This window comes from Astyanax mexicanus, chromosome 20 (assembly GCF_023375975.1).
Source record: "Astyanax mexicanus isolate ESR-SI-001 chromosome 20, AstMex3_surface, whole genome shotgun sequence".
Taxonomy (NCBI): domain Eukaryota; kingdom Metazoa; phylum Chordata; class Actinopteri; order Characiformes; family Acestrorhamphidae; genus Astyanax; species Astyanax mexicanus.
The window spans coordinates 10,069,789-10,087,280 of NC_064427.1; the positions used below are offsets into that span (position 1 = coordinate 10,069,789).

Sequence of the window (17,492 nt, forward strand, 5' to 3'; positions counted from 1 at the left end):
AAAATGGGTTATCTAAATTCCTATTACTTTTGTACTTCATTATTGTAAGTCGCTTTGGACAAAAGCGTCTGCCAAATGAAATGTAATGTAATGTAATGTAATGATAGCACCAGACTGTATACCAGGAACATGTGATAGTGGTGCACTGTGGCCTAGACGAGTCAGACTGTAGATTCCAAACTATTGGGGAGATATTACTAGGTGTACCTTCAATGTAAACTGTTCTCATGCCAGAAAAGAGCAACCCCCAACTGCTCACCCCAGAAGCTCCTCCCACACTGCAGTACTATCAATGAACTATTGAGCTTTAAAAAAAAAAAAAACTCCACTTCTCAGAAACACGACGCCACTGTGACTGGGGGTCAACCGCATGGAGGGGGCTGAGAGAGAGGTGAGTGATAGTGAAAGAGAAAATGAATGAAAGGAAATGAGAGAGATAAAGAGAGGATGAGAATGAGGGATAATAAAATGAAAAAGAGAGTAATACAGAAGAAAAAGAAGAAAGACATACCGTAACATGAAAATGAGAAGGGCAAGAGAGAAAGATGAAAAAGTAGAGGAAGATAAGAGACAATAAAAGATGGGGAAAAAAGAGAAAAAATTAAAAAATGTGAGAGAAAAATGGAAGAGAGAAAAAGAACAAAAACAGGAGATTAAAATTGTGAGAAACATAGAGAGGGAAAGAAAAAGGCAGATGGGAAGAATAAGAGAAAAAGAATGAGGTGGGTCAAAATGGAACATAAACATGAGAAGGGGGGAGAGAGCAAAAAAAGATATATAGAATTGAGTGATATATAAAATAAAATATGGAAAAAGAAATAGGATGATAGAGAGAGAAAGAGGATTAGAGGAAGAATAGAAGAGAAAGTGAGAGAGAGAGAGAGAGAGAGAGAGAGTGAATGAGAGTGAGAGAGAGAGAGAGATGCACCTGTGAGCTGAGGCTGTGGATGATGTGGATCAGGCTCTGTATGTTAATGATGTTACTGTCCAGTAGGCTGCTGATCGGAGAGACGCTGACCGTCTTTCTCACTGCGACTAGAGCCTGGACCAAGAGAGACAAACCCACCTGCACCTCAGCTACCTGTCCTTCAATCTTCACACACACATACACACACATACAGATACACATTTTATACTTTATTTTGTTTCCATATACAATATAATAAACAATACGGAAACAGATATTTCAGAAAAATTGTCCAAACATAGTTACATACAGTTATTACAGGGTGTTACAGCTTTTCATGTTTTCTCCATTTATGTACAAAGAAAACAGCGCATTTTCCAAAATTGCATTCTCCCCGTGATCACTGAAATAGAGCAAAACTTTACTAATTGTTTAGCTACTTAATACCCCAAGACCAAGACCATGCACTGCCAATCTATACACGTGACCAAGACTCCCAAACACCAGGACTATCAGATCCATTGAAATCCTACATTTTCAATAACACACACACAGGCTGATGATCCAGATCACTAGATTGTGTGTAAGATATTAAAGTGTGTTGTAGTTTTACTCACATCTTTCTGCTCCCAGTCGGTAAAGTCAACATTGGTCAGGGGAACTGTGTACACACTCGTTACAGCACAGCTTCCTCCACAGCTCCGCTACGACCCACAGACAGAAACATACAAATACTGTTCAATTATTCATTAACTACTACAAAAATACTACAAAAAATATTATTTAGTATTGTTTATGAATGGATGTTATTGACTTGTTAGTGCAGTGTCTTAAAATTACAATAACATCCCTTATCTTAATAGTTTTCGAGACAATGATTCATTCAAAGAAAAAACTGTTTTCATTATGTTAAATAAAGTCTACACTACGAAATATTTAGCAGTATCCACCATAAATTATTTATCATCTGCTGAGAACTATTAAGTATCTTCTTCATTAACTGCTATGAATTATTCAGTGTCTACTATAATTAATTCTGCATCCCCTATGAATGATTTAGTATCCACTATAAATTATTCAGTAACTACTACAAATTATTCAGTATCTACTATGAATGAAACTATTATGAATGATTTAGTGAATGATTTAGTTTCCATTAAGAGTTATTTAGTAATTACTATTAATTATTCCATACCCAGTATGAATCATTCAGTACCTACAATAAATTATTATTATATTATCTACTATGATTTTTTTAGGAACTGCTATGAATTATTCAATAACCACAATAAATTAGTCAGTATTCGCTATGTATCATTCATCTAATATAAATTATTCAGAATCTACTATGAAGCACCTAATTTGCTAATTTTCACTATAAACTATATAATATGTATTGATTTGAATTATTTAGTATGACGTATTTAGCATCCACTGTAAAAAAAAAAGCTTTTTTTAGTATCCACAATGAATTACACAGCGTCTACTATGAATGACTCAGTGTTTAATATGAATGATTCAGTATTTAGAAAGAATTATTCAGTATTTAGAATTAATGATTTTTTTTTTTTTCTTGTGTTTTGGTCAATTTATTTATGTTGCGACCCCTAGGCTTATATTAGCATTATTTTTTAGGGTCGAAACAATTAACATTGAACTATTCAGTATTTAGTAAGAAAATAACATGGAGAATCCAGTGCGCTCACCATGGCTGCCTCTGTGTCTCTGGCCTCTCTAATGAAGCGCTCCAGCACGCGCGGGTCACACACCGCTCTGAGAGGGGACGCCTGGCACCCACCCATCCACATGAGCACCATCAGCACCACATTCACCAAACCTTCAATAAACACACACAGATACACACACTCTTACACAACCTGATCACACTGCAGTCATGCCACCTTCACTTCAGAACCTCATCATTCAAATCTGCTCATCAAATCTGAGGCAAAGAACGAGTGTAAATCTTCCTGTTGTACCCAGACTTTCTGAAATACTCAATCAATCTCAAACAATAAATCTCAAAATAATAAATAAAATACAACTCTGATAACCATTTTTATGATTAAATGATTATTCGCATTGATTGAAAAACTTTGTAGATCCATCTTTTTTTTAGAACCTTTATAAAAAATCCTCTGTTTTGCATCAATAAAGCTCATTTGTACTACTTACAATCATCCAAATGGTTTCTTGCAATATCATCTGCACTATTCACTACTTAAGAACCCTTGAAAAACCTGGATAAGAATAAGGTGAATAGGGTGGTGGAGCAAGGATGTTGTAAGAAACCAACCAGGGAGTTTGGATGCAAACGCAGACAGGTTTATTAATCCAAATCAGAAGGCAAAAATCGAAGTAAAAAAAACAGGCAAAGTCCCAAAAAAACAGAAAATACACGCTAGGCAAAAATCGTAGTCAAGGATAAGCAATAGATAAAAAAAAACAGGAAAACAGTAACAACAATAACGCTCGATAAGACACAATGTGGCAATATCTCGCAACTTGGCAGTGCATGAGTCTAGTATATATAGTCCTGTAGATGTGTAATCTCCCACAGGTGTGTGGGAGGGGAGGAGTCAGCCTCAATACTCAGGAAAGGTGGATCTTAAAGGTGCAGTGCGGGCAGGTGTGACAGATGTAGCCAGCAACAAATAGAAGCATGTAGGGTGTGTCCCAATTGCATAGTAATTTGTCAAACTAACTGGGTTTCATTTAGTGATGTACCAGTATTTAGTAGGTACATTACCTTTTATTTATATTTAAATATAGATAAAACCTCATAACTAACTCTTACTGTTTTATCTATCTTTTATAATTTTATCTTGTTCAGCCTCTCTTTCTCTGTCTCTCTATTTCAGAAACACACACACACAGCATTGCTGCTTGTGTGAAGCATAACTTTACTTTGTTTCATTTGTACCTGTTTAATCCACAATGACCATCTGTTAAAGTAGTGTTTAACAGTAGAATAAAACTGGAAAACCTGGCCTGATTATTGCCAGACTTACAAGAAACAAGAATTCATTTAAATAGAACCTGTCTGACGATATAAAGCAGCTAATTATGCCCCAATTTGAAGAAATAAAAAAAACAGATGATAAAACAAAGTCATTGATGTTGTCATCTGTCAGTCTGGAAAAGGTTACAAAGTTTTTTCTAAAGCTTTGGGACTCCAGAGAACCACACTAAGAGCTGTTATTCACAAATGGAGAAAACATGGAAAACTGGTGAACCTTCCCAGGAGTGGCTGATATTTCGATAGGGCATGGACAACTCATCCACGAGGTCACTAAAAGACCCAGATCAACATTTAAAGAACTGCAGGTCTCACTTGCCTTAGGTAATGTCAGCAGCTGGATGGAAACATACACATATGCTGCAAATGTAAATCACTAACCAGTGTTTATTAACACACTTAGCACCTACCTTCCACCCCTCTCCCCCTCAACACCTGCCACATTCTCTCAACTAGCTACTGAGACAAACAAGTAAATGTACATCCTCAGAGTTAATTGCTTCCCTCTTTTTTGTGCCTCCATCAAGTTATGCTGACTGTTACTGTTATTGAAGCATCAAGTCAAAATACATCAAACAAATAAAGTTTGCATTCTTTTTTCTGTGATTATTTAATCAAATTTAATGTAATTAACATAATTTGAAAGCCCCATGCAATACATGCCTGGAATGTTTCTATATATAAATATAGTTAATCACTTGGTGAATATTAATGTGGTTCTGTGGAGAAGGACAAGGTGACAGCTCAGATGATTAGTGATGGACTTAACTTAAATCCACTGCAAAACCCTGTTCTGCCTGCTTTACAGTGATCCTACTGATTCTATATTCCTCACATTGATCAAAGACGTCCTTCAGAAGAAGTACTGGAAAGTTTAAACTGCTCTCAAAAATGTGTTCTTCAAGGTATTTCTTGTTATTGTGGGGTGCACAAACAATTGTTCCTACATTTTTGAAGGTTCTTTACACTCATACATCTTTTACAGATGTATGAGTGTGTGTGTGTGTGTGTGTGTGTGTGTGTGTGTGTGTGTGTGTGTGTGTGTAAAAGGCCCTTTCTCTCAGGCTTAACTGAGGGGTACTCTCAAATCCATGTGTTTTCTGAACCCAGACAAATACATTGGGAAATGAGAACAGAGACAGGAACCAGACATGAGCAGCTTGCATATTTACACACACACACACACACGCACACACACACACACACACACACACACACACACACACACACACACACACACACACACACACACACACACACACAAACACACACAAACCAATATTAGCATGCACATGGTTTCAGCACTAGATATTTACTCAACAGTGTAAACAAAGCTACCAGTATCTACTACCAAATACATAAGATATAGACAAATACACAAGATATGTCAATATATGGGCACTTGCATATGTTTAACAAATACTGTATTCAACATTATTGGGACACACTATTTAATCAATGAATTCAATTGTTTCTTTCAGGATGTACAGTACCATTTAAAAGTTTAGACACACCTTAAATGAAGTGCTTTTTCATTATCTTTTTATACATTTTCTGCATTGTAGATTAATACTAGTAATTTAGACTATGATGAAAAACAAATGAAATATTTTATTAAAGAAAAAAAAAAGTTAAACAAACCAGAATATATTATTATATTTTGTTATTCTTCAAAGTAGGGATCTCTTGCTTGCTTGACAGCATTGCATATCTTGGTTGGATTTTTTCAGTCAGCTTTATGAGGTAGAGTCACCTGGAATTTAGGCTTTCAGTTAACAGCTGTGCTGAACTTGACAGGAGTTACAGTTGCAAAAAAAGGATGTAAACCCTTTGGGATTACTTGGATTTCTGCATAAATTAGTCATTAAATGTGTTCTGATCTTCATCTAAGTCACAACAATAGACAAACACAGTCTACATAAACTAATACATTCACATTCACAGTGAGGGGGTAAAAGTATATGAATCTTTAGGCTAATGACTTTTCTAAGAGCAAATTGGAGCCAGGATGTGATGAGCTTGGCTGTGTTTGTTAAAGTTGCCCTGCCCTATTAAAACACACACCAGTTTTGAGTTTGCTGTTCTTAAGAAGCATTGCTTGATGTGAATCATGCCAAACACAAAGAGATCTCAGAAGACCTGCGTTCAAGAATTGTTGACTGGAAAGGGTTACAAAAGCATCTCTAAAAGCCTTGATATTAATGTGTCCACAGTAAGACAGATGGTCTACAAATGGAGAAAGTTCAGCACTGTTGCTACTCGCCCTAGGCGTGACCATCCTGTAAAGATGACTGCAAGAGCACAGCGCAGAATGATCAATGAGGTGAGGAAGAATCCTAGAGTGTCAGCTGAAGACTTATTATTATTACACCAATTGGTTATGGATACACTGCCTTTGGTCTGAGACAAAGTTTTGCTCTTGTTTTGAGAAGATTTTGGGTCTGAAAGCTGTTCTTAAACTCAAATATAATTAAAACAGTGGACAAATACATGCAGGTTTTGTATTAGTAATATTTCCCAAAGATAAAATATTTCTTCAGGGCCCTCCACACGTATACAGATATTTCTAAAAACTTTAAAGTCTGCATTAATAAACACAAGTTTCATTGATTACAGAAGTTTACTATTACTGTTAGAACAGTAATACTGTGTTGTTTTGTTCCTTTGGCTGAAAACTGTCTATGGGTTGTAAAGCCTAGTTTCAGAAGTGTTTACAGGTGTTAACACTTGTAAATACTGTAAATAAAATAATATCTGTAATATTCAGGTAACTCTGTGAGGCCCAGCTGGGGGCGCAATTTTCTCATTTTACTTCTGTTTCTCCAGTATTTCTGCTTTAAGCTATACAAAGATGGTAAAAGTAAGCTCATTTCTACGACTTTCACTGTATGGCTTACACTAACACTAGATTAAACATGGTGCTTTGGCGATGTTATGTGTTGTAAACACACATGACTAAATGATTATTTACATCCAACAACAATTTATTGATTGGTTGCACACTGAAATGTTTCTTTAATTTTTTTTTGTGTGTTCCAGAAAGCAGTATTATTATTTTACAAAATATAAAAAAGGTTCACATAATAAAATGCATTTGGTACATATGTGCTTAATACATTTTTTTGGTTGTGGTAATGTTGAACGTGATACAATAAATTTATTTTTTATGAAACGTTTTTTTTTCTTTTTTATTTATAATCCAGTGCACCTCTTGTAAGGAGCAGTAAAGCCACTCCACAGAAGTGCAGGGTTATACAGGAATTTCAGCTTAGTTCTCCAGCAGTATTAGCATTAGCCGCTGACCGTGCTAAGTGCTCACTCTTTCATCGTTCAAAGGTGAGTATTATCGGCTAGTAGCCTGCTGCTAACCCTGGCTAATGCTACTAGAGCAGCATTAGCATTAGCCTCTAAGCACTAGCCCTTTCACTGTTCAGAGGCAAGTATATCAGACTGTAGCCTGCGCGTTTACTGTTTTAAAACAAGCTACGTGGGATGAACTGCTAGCTATTATCGCCCTGGCTTACCAGAACACTCAGGGTTCGTCAGTGTAGCTATGCTGGGCGTTGTGCATAACCGCTAACCGTGGCTAGTGCTTGCTGTTAGCTGGTAATGCTGCTGCACTCATTCTAAGTGGAAATCTGGAAATCTAAGTTTACTGTAAATAAGCGCTTTACACACCCAAATAAACAGTTTTCAGGAGAGAAATCTGTGTAGATTAACCTCCAGTGCTTGTTTCACTTTAAAAGAAAATGTTTTTTTATTACAGTTTTGGTTACTTAACTTCGCTTAGCTTTACAGGAAAACACCCTTGCGTCTTACTAGTGTCACATAATGTGCCTAATAATCCGATGTGCCTTGTGTATGAAAAAAGATCAGAAAATAGACATTTATTAATAGTGCGTCTTATAAACCAATGGGCCTTATAGTGCAAAAAAATACAATATTTTACTGTTTGTAATTTACAGTGTTAAAATTAATGCCTTTTAAAGCGGTCTTATCTTTGCTGTTATAAAAATACAGCATCCTGTTTCTATGACACTAATTATAGTAATGTGATATTACTGTAAAAAATTACAGCATTTTACAGGTATTGTGATTAAATATACAGTACGCATATTGTACAGTCTACTACAAAATCACACTATTCGCTTTGCTTTTACACTGTTCTTTTTACAATGCACTGAATTCCAGTGGTCATGCAACGTCTTCTCTCCTACATATTCCACCATTAGCTGTAAATTATATAATTGAAAAGTGAAAGTGGTTAGGCTCAGACACTTCATGTTACAGAGCAGAATCTCAGGGCGTTTTCACACCTGTAGTTCGTTTCTCTGGTCCGAATTAGTTAATGAGTTTGTTTACTTGGAGCGTTTTCTCCCTCTGTTCGGTCTGGTTTCACATAGGCATAAATGTAAACGCACCAAAATGTGCATCAATAAATTTATTTTCACCCATACACAGCTCTCTGGTTTTCATGTTGGTTACTTCTCTAACTGTAAATGCACAGTCTGCACAGATAATAGTGTGTAGACTTTCAGTGCTATTTATTTATTTGAATAATGTATGTATCAGGACACACCTGGGCATCAAACACACCTGACAGTCACATGTTCCAGAAAAATAGAACTGTGTATCACACATGTGTCAAACACAAGGCCCGCGGGCCAAATGTGGCCCGCCACGTCTTTTTATGTGGCCCGCGAGAGCTTGTAAGATCTTAGTGTCTATAATAAATAAGTCAGAAGCGTTCTTTGACCAAAAAATACATTTCCCACAATGCTTGTCGATTGTATTACCCGCAAAGTTACGGCTTACTGCCACTACACGGCAGGAGGAGCCGCTCGCTGCAGCCTGTAGGAAGGCGGAGTTGGACATCCAGCCCCGCCCACATCCAACTCCGCCCATGTCCAACTCCGCCTTACGTCTAAAGCAACACCCACCTTACGTCCGTCACGAACGCCTACATTTACTCCCGGTAAACAGGAATTGTAGCCGAGAAAGCAGCTAAAGCATCGATCTGATTTATATCTCCGGTTATGGCGGTAAGTACAAATATTGAGTTATTTTTTAAGTTAACAGAGCTATTTTTATAATGTCCTCTTGTTTTTCTATATTATATTTTATGAGTAAACGGTGATACGCACATGAAGGTTCTACATCGGCGCGTGTACCATGTGGTTTGTTTGCTTCTAGCTAGTCATATTGCCGTTTTTTTTGATGGATTCTAATGCAGAATTGCACCCAGTCTTGTCTAATTCAAACTTTAGTTATCTTACCTTCTGTTTTATGGGCTAAAATGCTACCAATTAATGGTATCACAGATAAACTCTCATAGCTAGTAGTGAGCTAGGCATCAGTTTTGTTTTTAAGGCATAGCTAGGGGTTATAGTCAGCTAACCTAAAAAAAACTGTTTAAACTGTCTATACAAGAAGTTAATTGGCTAACAAGATAGCAAGATAATCTAGCTAACTAAAATTGGTTCAAAGTCTTAGTCATACAAATAAATATTTGAAGATATCAATGCTTAATCCTCCTATTTAATTTGTCAGGAATAGCAATGGTATTCCCGGGTTAATTTGACCTGGTTCATTTTTAATTATCCAACATATTTCTGAAACCAAAATAATCCTAACCAGAAGAGTAAATATTTAATAACTAACTCCATTGCTGATTGTTCTATCAACATTTAGTACAATAGTGTACAATAGAGGTAATAGTTCAATTAGGATAATTCACTTGTTTTTCCATTTAAAAAAATCTTACTTTTTTTTTTGTTTTACTACTTTGTTACTTTTAAACGACCAACACAATATTTTTACATATAAATGAAACATAACATTACAATTTCGTTTTAGTTTCAGTTTTTGCAGGGGGTTGTTGCAAATATGAAATTAACCATTTTCATGTTATATGTTAATTATACAAATAAAGGCAAGCTGAAGACGTTTCATACTTACTAAATGGATCAATTTGACCCGTAACGTAACAGGAGGGTTAAGTCGATGCACATTTATTACCTTTGTACTGAATGTAGTTACAATTAATGTGCACCGATATAGTAATTGTAAGCTCATGTTGTGTTTTGTTGCTTTCTGTTTTACAGCATCCAACACATGTCCAGGCCACTCCTGACCCTTCACGGTTTGGCCAGTGTGGTGTTTTCAAATGCCCCTGCTTCAGTTTTGACACTGACCAGCGATTTAATAACAGCCTACATCTACAAAACCATATCAAACAAGCAGTCGAGAATAACGGTATGGGGAAGTATTTCTTTAAACAGAGAGAGAGATATTGATTTTATTGGCTATAACAAATAAACATGTAAATGTAATATCTTGAATCAACAAATGCACTTACATCTTACACTCAATTGATGGGCATAATGAGTTGAAGAATATTAATATTTATAGGCTTAATTGCATGTTGTGTGCATTTTGGTCTTACAGTTTCCTTCATCTCTAAACTGCACACCTACAGCACACTTTTATTGTGTCTATTGCAGCCATACAATACTATGCAAAGACCAGTTCAGACATCATGTATCTCTGTGCAGCAGTGCAACCAAGACCACTATAGCAGAAGTGTTTAATCCACAGACTGTTGCTACTTCTGATGCACGTCCAGCTCCCCCTCTGCCAGCTACTCCTGATATACCTTCTCCCAGTTCTGGTCTTGCTTCCTCTGTGCATGGTATTAATTATATTAATTATTATATTTTCTCTCAGGAAAGTTCAGCGTGTTGAACGTGTGACTGATGAAGGAGATAGAATGGGAAACGTCTCCTTTGAACAGGTATGAGGGTGTGGATGTGTGTTTTTTATTTCGGGTTAATTTAACTGGGCCATTTAAAATGTTTTACTGTTGTGGTTTGTTTTCAAAAGTCTGAATTGGGCTGAAAAGATAAGTTGACATTATTTGAATTTTCGACTTGACCTAGTGTTGACTAGTCATTTCAAGGGCATTTGAAGCCCATAAGCTATTGGAGTGCTATCATTTTAAAGGGATAGAAAAGCAGAGAGCTGTTTTGTTACGTTAAGGCAGAGATTAGTCAACAGAATGATGCTGACTACAGTCTTCAGGCAAAAATGCTAGCCATTCCTACAGTAATCAGAGATTGGGGATATGATTGAAATAATAAGTGCCAACTCAGATTAATAGAATACCAAAATAGTAATTGGTTGCAGCCTTAGAATGTTATCTGGTCATTTTTTTCAATTACTATAATTTTCATGAATCAAAATCTACATGCTTCTATAATGTTTTTCACAGATGCCCCTTATTCTCATAGATACAGTTCTGGAAGAGGGTGACAAAGCTTTTTTAAAGCTGTCACTGGTTTGTCGTCTCTTCCGGGACATTGTTTGGACAACAATCATTCCGGGCCCGGGCACATTTCGAGTGGCTTGACAGTAAGCATGATATTTCAGTACAGTTAAGATGTTTGTTTTCCCTTAGAAAAGGAATTACACTCACTGATTTTAAAATCATTTTAAAATTCTTGATTTTTTTAAACCTACAGGTGTAGTGCCATGAAAACATCACAGTGCTGCATGTAAAGACGAGTTTCGCAGGATGTACGAACTGCAGTGCTGCCAGAACTGTCAAGAAACTTATAAAGACTGCATACTGGGTATGTTTGTTCTAAATAAATTTTGATAATTTTTTCCTGAGGTCAGAAATTGGTACGTCAATATATTTAAGGTATTGGGGCTTGATAGATTGTTACTTTGTGAAAGTGTGTGCTTTTACTTATATTACAGGCTACGTTGGGCATGGGAGACGAGGGGAGCTTGTGGCATTTTACAGCGAAAACGAGCACCCTGGATTCTGCAGCCAGCTTCATGAGTGGCTGGGTGTGTGAGTGGCTGGGTGTGTGAGTGGCTGGGTGTGTGAGTGGCTGGGTGTGTGAGTGGCTGGGTGTGTGAGTGGCTGGGTGTGTGAGTGGCTGGGTGTGTGAGTGGCTGGGTGTGTGAGTGGCTGGGTGTGTGAGTGGCAGGGTGTGTGAGTGGCTGGGTGTGTGAGTGGCTGGGTGTGTGAGTGGCTGGGTGTGTGAGTGGCTGGGTGTGAGTGGCTGGGTGTGTGAGTGGCTGGGTGTGTGAGTGGCTGGGTGTGTGAGTGGCTGGGTGTGTGAGTGGCTGGGTGTGTGAGTGGCTGGGTGTTGCATTTTTAAATAAAGACTTCTGTATTTGTTTGACCAAAGCATGTAACCAAACATTTTAAAGGCTAGTGTGCCAATAAATGCCAATAAAGATATTGTATTAGCTTGGACAAAGTGTTTGTAAATGGAGTTAATTTCCCTGGGAACTACTGTCAGCCATACAAAATTGGGAGAGGAGAAGCGGGAAAGGGATATTATTATTATTATTATTATTATTATTATTATTATTATTGACAAAATAGCTATGTATACATACATTTTTAATTTCTGAAACCACAGCATTTGATATATTGTACTCTATCGTTATACACTATCCAGCATACCATTATTACCACCTGCTTGTTTCTGCTTCTATCATTCTTTTTTTTTAGCTCCAATTAGCATCTAGGACACTTTAGTTGCATAATGGTTTACTGGTGTATAATATACAATAGGTATAAAACACTGTTCACTCTATTAGACACTTCTAACAACAGCTGCTTTACATTGTGAGTGAAAAGTCAGAGACAGAATCTTTAAATCTGTTGCTGCACAGTTTGTTGCTCATCTGCAAATTCTTCATCAGTGCCCATGGGATGCTGCCTACTTGATGCTGAATACAGGACGCTGCCCACATGATGCTGGTTGATGGAGCATTTCCTGTCCAGTAGTGACAATGAGGTGTTTAAATTCTCCAGAGGCACTACTTTGTCGGATCCACTCATACCAACACAGCTCTTAACACCACTATGTCAGTGTCACTGTAGTGTTGTGAATAACCAACAAGCCACATAATAGCTGCTCTGTGGTGGTCCTAAATTGTATGCTATACAGTGCAGCTGTGTCATTCTCATCTGTAATATTTTCAGCACCCTGTTGACAGTGAAGATGCAGAATTACTTCTAATATCATTATTGTATATTAGCTATGACTATGACACAAATAGCCTTCCCCCTGCTGAGTGGTGATAAGAAGCACTCTATCTGTAATATGAAGTATAGAGCATTACAGTACAGAGAACAGGTGTGATCTAACAATCAAACACTTTAATAATCAGATGCACCCTTTGACCAGCCTCTACCAGTGCAAAGCCATGATTGATAATGTGCTCTTTATTTCATATGGAACATAACCAAAAACTGTATATTGTACGTTTTAACTTTATATAATAAGTAAATAATGATTCCTATGATAGCTAATCAATAATTCTGGAGATATTTACCAGTCTAAAATAAATTTATAAAATCTACACACTCTGGCAACTAGTTTAACAAATTTAAATGTAAGGATTAATGCAGTGAAATAATGGCTTACTCTGCTGGTGAGTGGGACAGATTAATGTATAATGTATTGTGATATACAGGACAGAGGCAATTGATCTTTTGGAAACAGCAAACCGTTGTATGCAATTATTTGCTTATTGTATAAAATAAAGGAGAAATGGCACACGTGATGAAAAAGAAGAGCAAGAGTTCCCAGCCTCATAAACCACATGTTAGCAGCATGCCATATAAGAAAAACAATAAAATCATACACTTTTAAGTTCACATGATTCCTTATGTATTACTTTATTTACAATGTTAAACCAAAAATGAATGAGAAAGTGTTTCCAAACTTTTGGCTGGTACTGTATATATAGCCTATTTTTTGTGATATCTGTGCATTACACTACAGCATGTGTAGTGCTGTAGCCAAGGCTACGTGGTGGAACTACTCACAAGATATGCGTAAATTTAGCGCAACATCGGCGTTATATGCGTATTTCACGTGGCACACAGTGCTTCTTGAACAAAAAAGTAGGGGGGTTGGCGTACAAGAGCACATGTGGGCGGGGTTGGATGTGGGCGGAGTTGGATGTCCAACTCCGCCTTCCTACAGGCTGCAGCGAGACGTACTTGCACGGCAGTGTAGTCATTGATGTGGAAACCCTGCCGGAGGGAAGGTGTAACTTCGCGGGTGGAATTGAGACATATAAATGTTTATCCCATAATGTCCAGAAAAAGAGAAGTTGATGCAGACGGACGGCTGTGCTTCAAGGCGAAAGACCGGTATGCCTTTTGTGTTACGAAGAGTGTTACTGACCAAAATAAACGCTTTTTAGGAGAGATATAAGTTCTGTGTAAATATTTATAAGACAATAGCTGACAAAATCTGTTTTAATGACGTTAATAAACATCACTGTGACAGCGCTAGTCGCAGTTTCACCTCAGCAAAGTACGAGGACGTGAATCACTTATCTAACCAGCCTTTACTGATTTCTGCCCTCAATAACCCTTTCAATAACCTCCAATAGCCTTTAATAGTCTTCAGTAGCCTTCAACAGTCTAACCTTGCAGCCGTGGTGTGTCCACTAAACTCCGTAGTTATAAACATCCTGAGGTTAGCAGCGCGCTAACTGACCTGTTTATAATGTAATCCCAGCAGTGACTCATGCTCTAAACGGCTGCTGTTAGCTGATTGGGCTGAAAGATGAACTGTAGAGAGCTGTATTATTCGGTTACAAAAATCTTTATTTCATACACAGAAGAACTTAAAAATTGTAAAAACGCTCCAGACTGGCTGAGCTGAGCCCTGTAGCCCGTGGCTGGGCTGTAGCTCTGACTCAGTAAAGACTGCGGACTTGTGGTGCTGCTGCTGCAGCTCCCACTAGTGGTTGGATGAGGAACTGCTAAATCTGAGGAAATGCTATGTTCTTAACAGCTCACAATTTTTGATTTTATATTTATTAAGCCTTATTTCAGTTAATAATTTCAAAGTTAATATAACTTGATGTCATTTCTATTCACTTGAATAGTTTGGTTCTTGATTGATGGAGTTTTTGGATTTCATGACATGACAAATTAAAAGGATTTATGTTAATAGAGCAACAAGCAAACATTTTTTCCATGCAACTGTAATATTTGATTGAATAAATAATATATTGAGAGTTATTTAACATTAAGGAGTAATTACATTCATTTACATATATTACATTTGGTTACATTTTATTACATTTATAAGTTACATCTGGCCCTCGGAGGACAGCCAATATGCCAATGTGGCCCTCGGCCAAAATGAGTTTGACACCCCTGGTGTATCAGATCCAGATGTAAATACCTGGAAATAAAAACTAAAATGGGGATCTTTTGTGTCATCTTTTGTGTCATTCTTTAATGTCAATTTCAAATGTTCTCAGTCTACAGCAGAATAAAAGGGATTGACCTCACTGCTCCAATGCTTTTGGAGAGAACTGTAGCTCTATGGTCATGGTGTAATTAAGCTGTGATGCTAAGCGTGTGTGTCAAATAAAGACCTGCATAGTTAAAGAAATACTTCCTGGACATTTTATTGGAAACGCACAGTTTGAGCTAGCCATTCTCCGTGGGAACAGTTTCAGTCCTTGACACACTGGTGACCAGGTGACCTACAGTCTACTGTATCACGCTTTACTCAGCGGGATAATCAGGTAATAGTAGGTGCACCTAATAATGGCCACATGTTTTACAAGACCAGTTATATGCAGTGTATATGCATATAACCAAAAAAACAAGGCTTATTTTTTTTTATTAAACCCTTTTCAGAACCCCACTTGTCCTACTGTTAAATACACATTTCTATGTTTTTTTATTTTTGCATGATATTTTTTTTTAATCCAGATTCCTTAAAGAAAAATGCAAAGTAAGCCCATCAGCAGGAGAAAAAAGCAATTCTTACCAGAAACTGAAGGCATTCGCAACCAGGTTTAGCATGTTTAGGGTGTGCATTGTTGAAAGCCATGCGACTGTTTTGCCTAGCTGCACGCTGCTTGCTGCATGTGTTTCCCCTCTGTATGTGTGTGTGTGTGTGTGTGTGTGTGCATGTCTCTCCTGCAGGTCCAAGTGGCCTTTGGCCTTTCCCTCTGGTTTAATGCCCTTCAGAGGCAACTTTGGCCTTTTAGATGCCCTTGACACTACTAACTTACTACCACTACACTGTCATTGTGCTAAATCTGTTAGATCGAAATTGAATCTGCTTTAATACTTGTAAATAACAAATAACATATGTGATATTTATATATCTTCAGCATTTTTTCACTGGAGACTCATTTTTCTGTGCTGCAAATATGAGGAAGGTGTTTGGGGGCTTCATTGAGTTTAACAGCAGCACCATCTAGTGGAAAAACACTAATTAACAACCACAGGTCAATCATCTGTTTGAGGATATATTTATTATATTTAAGTACAGTTTGGTGTTATTTCCGTGAAGTAATGGTGCATGTAGAAGGAAAAGCTTAACCCCAAGAAAGAACCCCACAAAAATGTCCTGAATGAGTCAAAGTGGTCATTTAAAAAAAAAAAAATAGGTACAAACCATTCTTCACACAAGAAAGTGAATGCAAAGAAGAACATTGCTGCTGGACAAACTCAACACGTATCTAACTGTGATGGTAAAGCACTCTATAAACCTTGCTTAGAAAGCATTTTTAATGCAACTATGCACAAAACCTAGTCTGCAAAGCTCCAAGCACCTCCATTTACGTTGTCACTTTAAATACATTTCTGGTTTTAGGCCCTGGCCTCTTCACACATATATCTATATGGTTTTAAAAACTGAGGTGTTTTTCTACATTCTGGCCTTCTGTTCAAACAAAAAGCATGTTTAGGGTTGACTTGTGTACAGAGTTTTATGAAAATGCTGACATTACTACACATGTTTCTGGCTGAATATCAAATGCCTCTTTACTCCCTTTATAGTGAACTACCTAAGCCGAGAGCAAATGTTTTAGATTCTGACACATGAATAACCCTAAATACTGTTGTATTACAAATATATAATGCTCTGTTTAGATTTATATTTATATAGATTTATATGTGATTTGCATAGGTAGTGTAAAATTGTGTATTAAATCTCAGTTTTTAAAAATATCTGGATATGTGTGATTTATAGAAAGTTATTAGATCCAATCATTATGAATACTGCCCAGGACACTGTTTCACAATAGTTTCATGATTGTGGGGTACATTCACAGTTTTGTATGGCAAAGCAATCTCTTAAGGAAAAATGACCACTATTTTACCAGGGTCAATATTTTGTACAAAACAAAGCTTAGAAAAGTTTAAATGGAAGTGTATGTCCCTAATGGGGTGGTAATGGCAACCCACAGATACTAAGAATACCAGTGTAAAGAACTGAGATAGAATGTTTCTCTGCAAAGAACCACAATTTAAATTTCACAGCAAATGTGAATAACTGCTTACATCTCGAACACTAAAATATGAACATTTCTGATTATTACATTTTTTTCATTGGATTCCTAATAAAACACTGGTAAATGATTCACTTTGGAAATTCTAGCCTTTAGCTTTTGTACAATTATCTGAATGTTTTATTGAAACACCCTGAACTCAAGCGTGATGTCATTCTCAGTGCTGACATCTGACTTTGAATAAATGGAATTAAAATTAAAATA

General features: G+C 37.0%; 1 protein-coding gene and 2 long non-coding RNA genes across 3 annotated transcripts; 2 read left to right on the top strand and 1 right to left on the bottom strand.

Moving 5' to 3' along the window:
- Positions 1 to 15,866, bottom strand: epob (erythropoietin b). The gene is made up of 4 exons (XM_022667231.2): positions 15,758 to 15,866; positions 2,614 to 2,744; positions 1,525 to 1,611; positions 1 to 1,093 (listed from the first exon to the last, which is right to left on the bottom strand). The coding sequence occupies exons 1-4, from the start codon at positions 15,771 to 15,773 to the stop codon at positions 845 to 847; spliced, it is 483 nt and encodes a 160-aa protein (XP_022522952.2). The 5' UTR covers positions 15,774 to 15,866; the 3' UTR covers positions 1 to 844.
- LOC125784889 (uncharacterized) lies at positions 8,815 to 10,724 on the top strand. The gene is made up of 3 exons (XR_007427503.1): positions 8,815 to 8,968; positions 10,031 to 10,181; positions 10,653 to 10,724. It is a non-coding gene; the product is annotated as an uncharacterized LOC125784889 (long non-coding RNA).
- On the top strand, positions 11,003 to 12,218 carry LOC111195499 (uncharacterized). The gene is made up of 3 exons (XR_007427502.1): positions 11,003 to 11,336; positions 11,447 to 11,557; positions 11,688 to 12,218. It is a non-coding gene; the product is annotated as an uncharacterized LOC111195499 (long non-coding RNA).
- Positions 15,867 to 17,492: the final 1,626 nt, after the last annotated feature.